The following is a 13,289-nucleotide window of genomic DNA, read 5'->3' as shown; positions in this document are numbered from 1 at the left end:
CGAAAAGGAGGAAAATATGTACTTCAAACTACATAGGAAATAACATTTTCTGTTTTGGTGGTCCTCTAAATTATAGTTTTTTAAAGGCAAGCCTTTGAAAAAGAACAACAAAAAAAGGAAACCATTTGGGTAAAAATCAATAGTCTAACAGAGTTATCCAATTAAACAAGTTCACAGAATGTGAAGTACTAAAACGAAATAAATCTATACTAACAAGAGATACACCGAAATGAGATAAAGCTAAGCTTTTCAGTTCACTCAGCTATTAAATGCCACATCAATATGAGAGACGACCTAGCCTCTTTGCAAAAGCTCTGATTCTCACCCTCAAGAACACATATTCATTAGTGTTACCTCATCACTGCTTCCTAATCTATAGCAAAGACCTGGTGAACAGAAAAAGTACATTTGGAAAATTCAGTGAAGTAATAACACACTGATTACTAGGGTACTTTCTATACAACAGGTATGTACTATTTTTTATTTTTTTTACAGAGAGGAAAGGAGAAGGATAGAGAGTTAGAAACATCGATGAGAGAGAAACATCAATCAGCTGCTGCCTGCACACCCCCTACTGGGGATATGCCCGCAACCAAGGTACATGCCCTTGACCAGAATCGAACCTGGGACCCTTCAGTCCGCAAGGACGACGCTCTATCCACGAGCCAAATCGGTCAGGGCTGTACTATTTTTTAAATCAATACTCTCTAAATTCTGAAATAGTCTAAGAAAAAGATCATACACACATTTTGGATGATGTGTCTGTAAAAAGAAAATCTCTCAAAAAAATTAACATCATTGTGCTAAATTAAAATTCCCTCTTATTTTGAAAAAAGGAGGAACAACAGATGAACCTGACCTAAATCTTTTTCAACTAGTATGGAAACAATGAAGTTCAATTCCATCTAAGAGCTAATCATTCTCATTTATTCCCATAGCAACAGTGCTAATAGCAACAAACTACCAATTTTTCCTAAATTCAGTATTTGCCACATTATTAAAGTTTAGGTGAAAGAAACTATTGAAATCTTAGAAGATAAACAGATTATCAAATCCACATAGAAAAAGAGTTGCTTTTGAAACAAAAATGAAATATTTAAATCAAAGCAAAGAACATTCTAAAAACCAACAAGTTTATACTTTTCAGCAGCATACTTTTCCCACCAAAGAAAATAACAAGACAAACAAAAACTACTATTAAAAACAAAACAAAACAGGGTACTTAATGTATGAATGAATAAGCAGAGTTAATATATAATAATTAAAATAAGTAGTATCCCTAACCAAGTGTCATTTCTTACCAGAAATAATTATAGTTTTTCTGTTAACCAGATTCCATAATTCTCAATTGTTTTCAAAATATTTAGAAAAATAATTTGTCATCACATCTGAGTCCCAGACTCTTGCATTAAGATGAACCTCAATTAATATAAAACCATCTCATTCCTTTAGAAGTGGACCAATTTTTAAAAATTTGGAAATAATAAAGTATAAAAAATATTAATATGATGAATAATATCCTAAATGATTATTTGCATTTTTTATTTTTTTAATATTTTATTGATTTTTTTACAGAGAGGAAGGGAGAGGGATAGAGAGTTAGAAACATTGATGAGAGAGAAACATCAATTAGCTGCCTCCTGCACACCCCCTACTGGGGATGTACCTGCAACCAAGGTACATGCCCTTGACCAGAATCGAACCTAGGACCCTTCAGTCCGCAGGCCGACGTTCTACCCACTGAGCCAAACCGATCAGGGCCAAACAAGTCAGGGCTGCATTTTATTAATTTAAAAAAGAATTGGCTTGTGAAAGTTCCCCATCTCTTTTCTAAGTAAAAAAACACACACTAGTTTAAATATATTATTCTAGATATGGTAGTCCTAAAGATATTAATGTACTGAATTTTGCACAAATTTGGAAATGAGAATGGAGAAAAGTTAGAAATTTCAGTTTTAGTCTTATTTTTTTTATATTTCAAAGTTGTTAAATTCACATTGAAAACACTAAAATTTCAGAGTTTAAAGCTATTTTTAGTATATGTGCTGCTGAAACGAGCACCAGAGTTTAAAACTATTACATAAATTTAATATTCTACAGATCAAAGGAAAGGAAAAAAATTAACGTTAAGGGGTAAGACATTTTAGTAATATAGAATACATTTTACCTATACTGTCCATTCTTCTTCCATAAGATAATTTTTAAAAAGGGAAGGATCTGCTCCTGTCTTGCTTTCTTAGTATATGATTTTTGCCATCTAATAAACATAGGTAGTGAAGGGTTTGCAATTTGCCCTTGGCCAGCATTAATAAAAAACACACAAAACAAACAGGTAACCCCTACTCCCTGCCCTAAGACTCCCAAGCAGAAGCAGTATTTTTTGTGTTTCAGAGAAATTGGATTTTTTTCCTTAACCTATAAATGAAGAAATCACTGAATTAGTAGAACTTTGTACAAAAAGGTCATGAACTCTGGAGCCAGAAAGACTAAATTTAAAATCCAGCTCCCCTGCTAACTTGCTTTGTTACTTTGGACAAGTTATGTAACTTCTGTGTCTTCATTTTTCTCATTTTTAAAATGAAAATAAGGATTAAAAAGTTAATATATATAAACCACTTTGAATAGTTTCTGGCACATAGTAAGTGCTATGTAAAGTTGGCTTTTATTTTTACTGTTTATCATTATATATTTTTATAGTTCAATTGTGAAAAAGTTTCCTAAATGAAAATTTAATTGCACCTATAAAGAACATGATTTTATATTAATTAAGCTGTGATGCAGAGTAATGCAAAAACCTTAAACTCAAATAATCATGAGAAATCACTGCTTTGAAAACAATAGAAAACCATAAAATCTAGCTTCAAAAAGTCATATACCATTGTCACTGAAAAGAAGCAACATTTTCTTAGGATTAAACCTTTTTAAATTCTAATTATGTTGTCTCTCTCTCTTTTTTTTGCTACACCCTGGAGATGCAGGAATTCTAAGTCTTATTATTTAATTCAGTTATCTGTATATATAAAAGGCTAATATGCAAAGTGCCCCTTCAGGAGTTCGACTGGGAGATGGGGGCGTTCGATTGCTCGCTTTGACGAGTGCTGACCACCAGGGGGCGGTGCGGAACGAAGGAAGGCCCCGGCCAGCAGCCAAAAGGAAGGCTCTGGCTGGCAGCTGGAAGGCCCTGATCGGCCCTGATTGCCAGCCAGGCCTAGGGACCCTACCTATGCACGAATTTTGTGCACCGAGCCTCTAGTATACAAATAAAACCAAATTCTGTATTTAAGTATAAATGTCAGTCCTGTATAATGTCACCTACTTCACATGAATAGTCTATTTATGTATTATTATAATTGTACATAGTAGGTATCTAAAAGAAATACATGGAAATGTATTACAAAAATTACTATTTTCTAGGGCAGTGGTGGCAAACCTATGACACGCGTGTCAGAGGTGACACGCGAACTCATTTTTGTGGTTGATTTTTCTTTGTTAAATGGCATTTAAATATATAAAATAAATATCAAAAATAAAGTCTTTGTTTTACTATGGTTGCAAATACCAAAAAATATCTATATGTGGCACGGCACCAGAGTTAAGTTAGGGTTTTTCAAAATGCTGACACTCCGAGCTCAAAAGGTTCACCATCACAGTTCTAGGGTGAATAAAAAAAAAAATCCAAGCTAAAAAGTTAAAGTGCATCATCCATCACAATCTGTAGTAAGATCTTTATAATATTAAGTACTGACTGCCTTGGGTTGATATGCTGACTTACAATACGTTAACACCATTTACACATTTCCTTTTCTATTTTAAAATACTACTACATATTTAAAAGGGAAAACAGTAAAGATAAATTTTATGAAGTCCATATTTCAAATATGTTTTTGATATACTATAAGCAACAGAGAAAATACCCTAATTATTTCTACATTTAATAATTAGATACTCCAGGACTTAAGTTTATGGGACCGAATAAAAATAGCAACATCATGATGTGGCTGCTGTTTGCTATATGTTCTCTGCCAATAAAACATATCAATAAGTCAGTTTATAGCTTAAGCCATACATTTTGTACAAGAATATCCACTTGTATTTTTAAGTTAATCAGCAGATAGAAAGCCTACCTAATTTCTACTTTACTATGAATATAACAATTCAACTCCTTGGTATAAACCAATTAAGTGAATATATGGAAAAAATAAACTATTCCTAATATTCTTAAATATATTTTAAAGTATCTCTACATTGTCCTAGCTCAGTGGTCGGCACACTCATTAGTCAACAGAGCCAAATATCAACAGTACAATGACTGAAATTTCTTTTGAGAGCCAAATTTTTTAAACTTAAACTATATAGGTAAGTACATTGTTATTAACCTACCTATATAGCTTAAGTACCGTCCATATTTGGCGCCTCCCCCGCACTGCATATCCCACACCCGCCTGCGCCGGTCTCCTGTCGCCCGACCGACTGACACCTCCCACTTCTTCTAACGCCACTTCTTCAAAATAGACTCGCCCAGGCCGAAAACCGATTTCTGTGCATGGGCCACGAAGTCTCAGTTGCACTGTATGTGCGTGCCAGCACATGGTATTTTGTGGAAGAGCCACACTCAAGGGGCCAAAGAGCCACATGTGTCTTGCGAGCCACGGTTTGCCGACCACTGCACTAGCTGGTTTGGCTCAGTGGATGGAGCGTTGGCCTGCGGACTGAAGGGTCCTGGGTTCGATTCTGGTCAAAGGCATATACCTGGATTGTGGGCTCAATCCCCAGTAAGGGGCATGCAGGAGGCAGCCGATAAATGATTCTCTCTCATCATTGATGTTTCTCTCTCCCTTTCTCCCTCTCCCTTCCTCTCTGAAATCAATAAAAATATATATAAAATCAATAAATAAAGTATCTCTACACTGAACTATTCTATGTTGAACTAATTTGAATGATACTTCCTTTATTTAAATCACACATAAATTAAAATATCCTGTTTTCATATGCAGAACACAAAAATCTTTTAAACATTCTACCAAAAAAGAAGTTATATGAGCCTTTTGTATATAAGAAAAACAAGAGAATAGAGCTATGAAATGGCTTAGACAGATCACAGAAACTCATACCACAAGGTACAAATGGTAAGAATGTGGTGGAAGTGTAATTTGTTTCTTAAATTTTTAAAACTGCATTTTTCTTAAAACATACCCTAGGCTGAAGGAAAAAATAAAAACATGTAAAACAAAATACAGAAGAAAGTAAAATGACAAAAAATAACAATAAAAAATAATCAAAACAAAAAAAACTGGCAGGCATAAAACTAATATGCAAAAACATTTTAAACCGAACCCTCAGGGTTATAAACTAAGACTGCAAAACTAAAGTAGAAATTTCTATAGAAAACTGACAGTGAGGCCTGTCCTGAGCTTTAAAAACACACGCACCTGGTCCTCAAATAACGTCGCTTCGTTCTAACATTGATGAGATGCACAGGAACTTAACTCTTTATAACAATGAGTCTGTAGTAACACTGGTTCCATTCTGTGGCTTGAAGTCACAGAACCTATCGATGATGTTAAGTCAGGACTTACTGTGCACACCAAACTGTCTCTAGTAATTTTTGTTGTTGTTTGGCAGTTAGGTAAGAGATGCAGGCTTTTCAGTAACTAGAAAGTACAAAGACCAAGAATATGCACACAACTGCTCCAATGTGACGATAGCTGCTCACTTCATGTAGGGGCTTTTATGCACAATCTGCATCATAGTAGGCAGAAGTGGTTTTAGAAGAAAAGAGAAAGACACTTGCTAAGACTTTAAACTTCTAGTTCTGCACAACAGTTTCTTTATAGAGTCCTTATTTGAAGACAAAATGACTTCAGCTTTAAATTTAAAAATCTGTCATAGATTTATTACCCTAAAACTTTCATTTCTAGGACATAAATTTATTGAAATAAAAAATTACGTACTATATTGTGCTCTCCAGGCTACAGTTTTGATGGAACTAAAACCCACTTCTGTGTGCGCATGTTCAGGACTTCTTTATTTGTAAAGGGGCTTCCCTCAGCAGTTAGGTAAGTCCTGAAAGCCAACCAGAAGGGTCCTTCCTTGTGGCTTCTAGGACTAATATGGCCAAGCTCCAAAGTCCTTTGCTAAAAATAGATGAAGGGAGCAGCCCAATTTTGGAATAAGCCAAGATCTATGCTATGTTCACAGATGTGTATGTATCACAGAGTAAGGGAGACTTTTCTATAACTTATTAGTCAAAAGAGAAGCAGATGCTAGAAGTTGTTCTGTTCACTGTAGTACTAAATTTTATAACACAATTTATATGATTATAGAAACTGATCACACAAAAACGCTTGCAAGCAAATGTTAGACATATACCATAAAGATTGGAAAAACAAATATAAAAATTATCCAATCCTGTAAAAAATATACCTCAGATCACAAAATTTGGGAAACAGGACACTAACCATTATTAAATCCAATCCTTTCATTTTAGAGATGACTAAAAACCTCCAGAAATTTTAAGAGATTTAAGAGAAACTTGAGTCTCAAAATGAGAAAAAGATGGTTTTAAGACTGAGATGGGGAAAGTAAAGGGAAAAAAAATAAAAGAACATTCTAAGAAACAAAGTACTATAATGTCTGGCTTATGACGAAACAGGAAGAAAAACAGAAAATTGTCAATACAGTTAAAATGAAGAAACAATCCTACATAATAAAAGGCTAATATGCAAATTGTCCCCTCAGGAGTTCCTGGCTGGCAGGACCCCAACCGGGCACGAATTCGTGCACTGGGCCTCTAGTGTCTAGCAGGCAAGAAGAAAGTCATAGGCACACTGAGTGCAACGAAAGAAAATGTACTCTGAAATTATTATAATGAACTCTTTAGCAGAAAACGTTTTAGTTAACAAGTTACTAAAATTCTTGGCAATAAACTTATAAATCTGGGGCGAATAATGTCCCCAGGAACTCTGTCCTCTGTCACAGCAATTGTCCGCTAAGTGAAGCCCATGCAGAAAGCAGGCAGAGCTGATCCGCCCAGAACATGGCATTTTCGGCCTCGGGAGCGCCCGTCTCCATCCTCAGGGAGCAGAGAACACCAGGATGACAGGCCGCCCTCACGATCTGTCAGTTCGCAAGACCCGTGGAGCCCAATCGCTGGCAGCTACGTGTGCCTGCTACCTGTTAGCCGGTTCCGGAGAGAGCCCCGAAGCTGCGCTCCAGCCAGGCGCTGGGAACGCCTTTGTTGTTCCCAAAGGACGGAAGCTACCAGAGTGCAGTCGAACCCAGCGCCTCAAGGCAAAGCTGCCCCAGGCCCGGTACCTCTGCCCGGGCTGGGGGGTTACAGCACAGCCCTCGGCGAGTTAAGAAAAGGCGGGAGAACCCCCGGCAACGCACAAATGTCACCTCCTAGTTCCGGGAGGGGTCACAAGTGAGGAAAGTTGGAGGACAAGTCCCTAGCACCCTGTTTCGCAGTGGAGGAGGACGCCCACCATGAGGTCGCGGGCCGTCCCGCTGGGTGAAAGCACAGCGAGATCGCGGAGTCAGGGGTCTGGGGAGAGAGGTGCTAAACTGAGACTATGCGGGGCGGGAAACGAGAGGCAGTGGCGGAAGGAAGCGCTGAAGCAGAAGGCAAGAAGCCGGTGCTTGTAAGGGGCGGGTGAGGCTGAGGAAAAACAGCGAAGCGAATGTTGCGAGAAAGGCGAAGCTGAGGTGAAAGAGGCGAGACCAGCGAGAGGCAAAGGGCTGAGGTGAGGGAAGCACAGCAGGGACAAGGGACAGGCAAAGAGAACCCCCGCCCACAGGGACCAGAACTCTCGACCCGTCCCCCGCTACAGGCAGTACTCCTCCGGCCGCTCCCAGACCCTGTCGACAGCGCAGACTCACCCAAAGGCTGCAGGGGCTCCGCTGCAGGACATGGGGACCGGTCCAGACCCACAGTAGAACCAAGCGAGTGGAGGAAACCGCGGCGGTAGCGTGACCCGGAAGCGCATCCCTAGAAAACGGAAGTCACCGTCCAGGGTCACCTCACAATCCACACCTCGTTCCACCAGAAGCCTTTGGGCGCATGTGTCAGGCCTCACGGGGCGGGGCTGAGAAGCGTCTAGGCCCCGCCCACTCTCCCACCCACCCAAACCTCCCCGCCCCGGCGAGCCCCGCCCAGGTTACACCTCTCTCGGTGCCTCCACGGTACCTGGTGCTGATAGGCTAGTTTTTGCGGTGAAAAGGCTCCGGTGCCCGGGGGCGGGGGAACATTTCTGCACTAAGTTTTCTTGGTCTCTTAAAATGCGTGTAATCCCTGCCTCCCTAAAGCGAACATGAGGAGAAATGCATTTGGTAGATTTGGAAAAACTGTGGAAGGAAGGTGGAGAGTTTTTGAAGACACTTGTGGGGAGGCTAACCCAAGGTGATGTTTTTATCCCCAGTATTAGTTTATAAAAATATTGCATTGCGCTAACAATTAACTTCTATTTTGTGCACATTATTTTATGTAATTATTTTGTCAGACACAAAAATTTTAGTCTTCGTTAACTTTATTTATTTATTTATTTTAATCTGAACAATAAAGATTTAATAAAATTTAAAAAAAGAACAAAACTCTGGCTATTAAAATAATAACAATGCCAATGCAAAACCCAAAACATTTTAAAACTAAGAATAATAAAACACCAGCAATGCAAAACAGCAATAAGTGAGTTTCTGCTAAAGGAAAGTTTCTTTTGCTGATTTACTCAGAGTCCTCGGACTTGGCTGAGAGAGTAGCTTCCACTTCTTGCTTTTCTATCATCTGCTGGGCCTCAGTTGTTTAACTTCTTCAGCTGACCCCATGTTGGCACCTCAGTCCCTTGCATAGCCTAAACTCTTGTCTGGTTCTTTTTCTTTAGACTTTTTTTTTTCGGTCTTCAAATATTTGTTATTGGAAGGCCATGCATTGCCTTCATTCATTGTATTTCAAATCACTATACATTTACTTTGTGAAAACACTGCCTGCGTTTTCTAATACAAAAAAAAACCCAAAAACAACCTAAAAATTGTTTCAGGAATGTAGAGAAATATCCAACTTTAAGAGCAAAAAAGTGCACCATAATTACTGCTACACTGCAGTCATTTCTGCATTTCCCATGTTTCTTAACTATCTTGTCTGATAACACACAATATAAAGAGCAATTATGAAAAACAGACATTTACATATACTTCTAAAGTCTTATTGAGAATATCCTGTTGGCATTGGATAACCAATCATAGGTGCAGCTGCAGTAGCAGGATATGCATATGCCTGTTGGTTCATACCATTGTGCATATTTGGAACATTACTTCCATATTGCTGAATGCTATCATAACCAGTCTGGTAAGTCCCTGTTGGATCACCAGTCCTGAAACTGGTCTGTATACCAGCAGACACAAAATTACTTCCAAAGCTCCCATGGGTGTAATTTGTAGCACTGTAAACACCATTCTGGGTCTTTGCCCCAAAATCTCTGTTAAGCAGACTAGAGTAGCCGCTGTCATAATTTTCCCTGTCTCTAAAGGTATTAAATCTACCCCTTTTGCCTGCAGAGTATCTGTCCCGACGGTCATCCTTCATGCCTCCTCTACCCCTGGAACGACCTGAACCTCCGTCTTCAACCAACTGAAGCAACTTGGGATTGACGGCTTGATTAGCTTCACGAAGCACAGAGATAAGGTCGCTCGCTTGCTTTATGTTATTAGGTGTAAAGAAAGTGTATGCTGTGCCTGTTTTGGTACTGCGAGCAGTTCTCCCAATTCGATGAATATAATCCTCTGAGGAGTTAGGGTAGTCATAATTGATGACAAATTTCACATCTTTCACATCTAGCCCTCTGGAAGCCACGTCCGTAGCAATCAGAATAGGCGCTTTTCCATGTTTGAATTCACTTAGAACCCAATCACGTTCCTGTTGACTCTTGTCACCATGAATACCCATGGCAGGCCACCCGTCTCTCCTCATTTTTCTAGTAAGTTCATCACATCTTCTTTTGGTTTCAACAAAGACAATGGTTTTACTCTCCGTCTCACTCATGATCTCTTCCATCAGACGAATAAGTTTTTCATCCTTTTCTACATCATGACACACATCCACAATCTGAAGAATGTTGTGGTTTGCACTCAGTTCCAGTGCACCAGTGTTTATATGAATATAGTCTTTCAGGAAATCTTCAGCAAGCTGTCTTACTTCTTTTGGCCAAGTTGCACTCCACATCAGGGTTTGCCTGTCAGGCCTTATCTGGTCCACAATCTTTCTTATTTGGGGTTCGAAGCCCATATCAAGCATTCTATCTGCTTCATCAAGGACAAGGTAGGTGGTTCGTCTCAGATTTGTTTTTCCACACTCTAAAAAGTCAATCAGTCTTCCAGGTGTTGCAATACAGATCTCCACACCTCTCTCCAAATCTCGTATTTGTGTTCCCTTGGGAGCACCACCATAGATGCAAGTAGACTTCAATTGGCATGCTCTACAGTATTCAGCAGCCACTTGCTGCACCTGCTGGGCCAGTTCCCGAGTTGGTGCCAGCACCAAGCAAATAGGTCCATCACCTCTCTCTAGGAACGGCTGATGATTGATGTGGACAATGGCAGGCAGCAAATAAGACAATGTTTTCCCAGATCCAGTCTGTGCTACTCCAACCATATCCAATCCACTTAGGGCAACTGGCCATCCCTGAGCTTGAATAGCAGTGGGTTCAGTAAAGTTCTGTCTTGCAATCGCATCCATGATGTTTGCAGGGAAGTTTGCTTCATAAAAATTCAGAATGGGCTTTGGGCAGTTGTGTCCTCTAACTGTAATTTCCTTGCTTCTTCTGTATGTCTCTACCTCTTGTGCTGTGCGCCTGGCCAAATCAGGGTGTTCTTGATAAAAATTCTTCTCAAATTTGGGCAGCTCATCAAGATTCCACTGCTTTTTAACTAGTTTCTCCCCAGGGTTTCCAAACTTCTTTCCTGATAGAGGCCCTGCCCTACTTCCTCCAAATCGAGGTGCACCAAACCCTCGATCCCGGCCGCGGTCCCGGTCACTCCAATAGCCCGACATGGCGTCAATGATTGCGGTTGGCGGGGAACGAGGTGGAGAGAATCGGGTGGTGCGATGAGTACCTGGTGGAGGCTTTGGCAATAGCGAAGCCTTGCAGGGGTGGGGGCGGAGGCGGAGGCGGCAGAGGAGGGACGGCGATGATAGGAGCCAGAGCTGCTTCCCTACAGGCCGGTGGGCGTCCTCTGTTGGGGTCCTGCCCCAGCAGGTCCAGGGGTTCCCAAAGGTGTGGATGGAGTCGGCAAAGAAGGAAGGACACACACGGGGACAGCGTTCAGTTGATCAGCAGCCTAGACAGGTTCTCCAGCCAGGTTCTGTCTTTATTCTCCTGTTACATCTGTATTTATACCAGTTGATTTTAATCCTATCCATTCTATTCCAAAGGTTAGGGCGTTTCTTATCTCCATTCCAAGGTTACTCTATTGTTCTATTAAGCTACAAGGAAGTAACTGAAGGAGATTATCCTAAGTAAAGATTATGTAGCTTAAGTGTGATTGTTCCTAGTTAAAGTGATTAACTACCTGCCTGGCACTTAGTTAAGTGGTTTTACGGATTTATTCCCTTCCTTAGTCCTGTTCATCCCTAACCTGGGGAAACAACCTTTCTCGGGAAGGTGGTCCTGTTTAAAACACATAGCACTAAGCGGGGGAGCAAACCATATGCCATATATGCCAGGTCCCTTGAAACATAAGCTGTGCAGATGTTTCTTCCCTGCAGCAACGTGTCAAGCAGCAAGGGTGGACCGGCTTCCGGCAAATTCCCCCATTTATATTTATTTATTTACGTACTTATTTATTTAAAATACTAGAGGCCCGGTGCACAAAAATTTGTGCACTTGGGGGGGAGGGGGTGGTCCCTCAGCCTGGCCTGTGCCCTCTCGCAGTCTGGGACCCCTTGGGAGATAACGACCTGCTGGCTTAGGCCTGCTCCCGGGTGGCAGAGGGCAGGCCCAATCCCTAGGTGCAGCCCCTGGTTGGGCTCAGAGCAGGGCTGATTGGGGGGTTGGGACACCGCCCCCTGTCACACTCAAGGCAGGGTCAATGGGGAGGTTGTAGCGCCACCCCCTGTCACGCACAGAGCAGGGCCCATCAGGGGGTTGAGGAGCTCCCCCCTGTCACTCACAGAGGAGGGCCGATAGGGGAGTTGGTGCACTTCCCACTGTCACACACAGAGCAGGGCAGATCAGGGGGTTTGGGCGCCGCCCTCTATCACCCACAGAGCAGGGCCGATCAGGGGGTTGGGGCGCCGCCACTCTCACACTCAGGGCAGGGCCGATGGGGAGGTTATGGCTCTGCCCCGTCACACACAGAGCAGGGCCCGTGGGGTGAGGGGGTTGGGGCACTGCACCCTGTCACACAGAGAGCTGCAGGGTGATCAGGAGGTTGGGGAGCTCCCCCCTATCAGGCACAAAGCAGGGCTGATCAGGGGGTTGGGGCGCCTTCAACTGTCACGAACAGAGCAGGGCCGATATGGAGGTTGTGGCCCCACCCCCTGTCACACACAGAGCCGCAGGGTGATCAGGGGGTTTGGGCGCTGCCCCCTGTCACACTGATCCCAGTGCCAGGAGGCCTCTCAGCTCTGCTGATCCCAGTGCTGGGAGGCATATTACCCTTTTACTATATAGAATGGAGGCCTGGTGCATGGGTGGGGGCTGGCTGGTTTGCCCTGAAGGGTGTCCTGGATCAGGGTGGGGGTCCCCACTGGGGTGCCTGGCCAGCCTGGATGAGGGGATGATGGCTGTTTGCAGCTGGTCACACACCCTTCAGGGTGGGAGTCCCCACTGGGGTGCCTGGCCAGTCTGGGTGAGGGGCTGAGGGCTGTTTTCAGGCTGGGACTGAAGCTCCCAACTGCTCCTTTTTTTCTTTTTCTTTTTATTCTGGGCCAGCTTTAGCTCTGAGGCTCCAGCTCTTAGGCCTCCGCTCCTGAAAGCAGGTATCTGGTTTGTTTCGGTTCTATAATTGAAACTCTGTATCAACTCCAGCTCTGAGATCCCAGCCGGCTGAAAGCTGGTTTCTGGGGTTTTGTTTAGTGTATATATTTGTTACAATGTTTGAAACTGCAGGCTCAGAGGCCGGCAAGGCAGGCGGGGAACGTTGCAGTCCTCTGTCACTGAAGCTAGCAAGCCCCATGTCAGTTTCAAGCTGCCTGGCTGCCAGCCGCCATCTTGGCTGGCAGTTAATTTGCATATCTCGCTGATTAGCCAATGGGAAGGGTAGCGGTCGTATGCCAATTACCATGTTTCTCTTTTATT

General features: G+C 42.2%; 2 protein-coding genes across 3 annotated transcripts in view; both read right to left on the bottom strand.

The window, feature by feature from the left end:
* EYA3 (EYA transcriptional coactivator and phosphatase 3) overlaps positions 1–8,001 on the bottom strand; it is a 99,092-nt gene extending 91,091 nt beyond the window's left edge. For both annotated transcript variants that reach the window (XM_059690582.1, XM_059690585.1), the window contains exon 1: positions 7,879–8,001. The gene's annotated coding sequence lies outside the window, so the exon portion shown is untranslated. The remainder of the gene's footprint in view (positions 1–7,878) is intronic.
* A 1,093-nt stretch (positions 8,002–9,094) lies between these two features.
* Positions 9,095–11,104, bottom strand: LOC132231437 (probable ATP-dependent RNA helicase DDX5). Its single transcript, XM_059690580.1, has one exon. It carries the CDS (start codon positions 11,039–11,041, stop codon positions 9,197–9,199), a length of 1,845 nt encoding a protein of 614 aa, XP_059546563.1. The 5' UTR covers positions 11,042–11,104; the 3' UTR covers positions 9,095–9,196.
* Between the last annotated feature and the right edge of the window lie 2,185 nt (positions 11,105–13,289).

The sequence above is a fragment of the Myotis daubentonii genome, chromosome 3, assembly GCF_963259705.1.
Source record: "Myotis daubentonii chromosome 3, mMyoDau2.1, whole genome shotgun sequence".
NCBI lineage: Eukaryota > Metazoa > Chordata > Mammalia > Chiroptera > Vespertilionidae > Myotis > Myotis daubentonii.
This window is presented reverse-complemented; position numbering and strand designations above follow the sequence as displayed.

Coding starts and splice junctions, on each gene's coding strand:
- LOC132231437 (XM_059690580.1), bottom strand. CDS start 11,041: ATGTCGGGCTATTGGAGTGACCGGGACCGCGGCCGGGATCGAGGGTTT.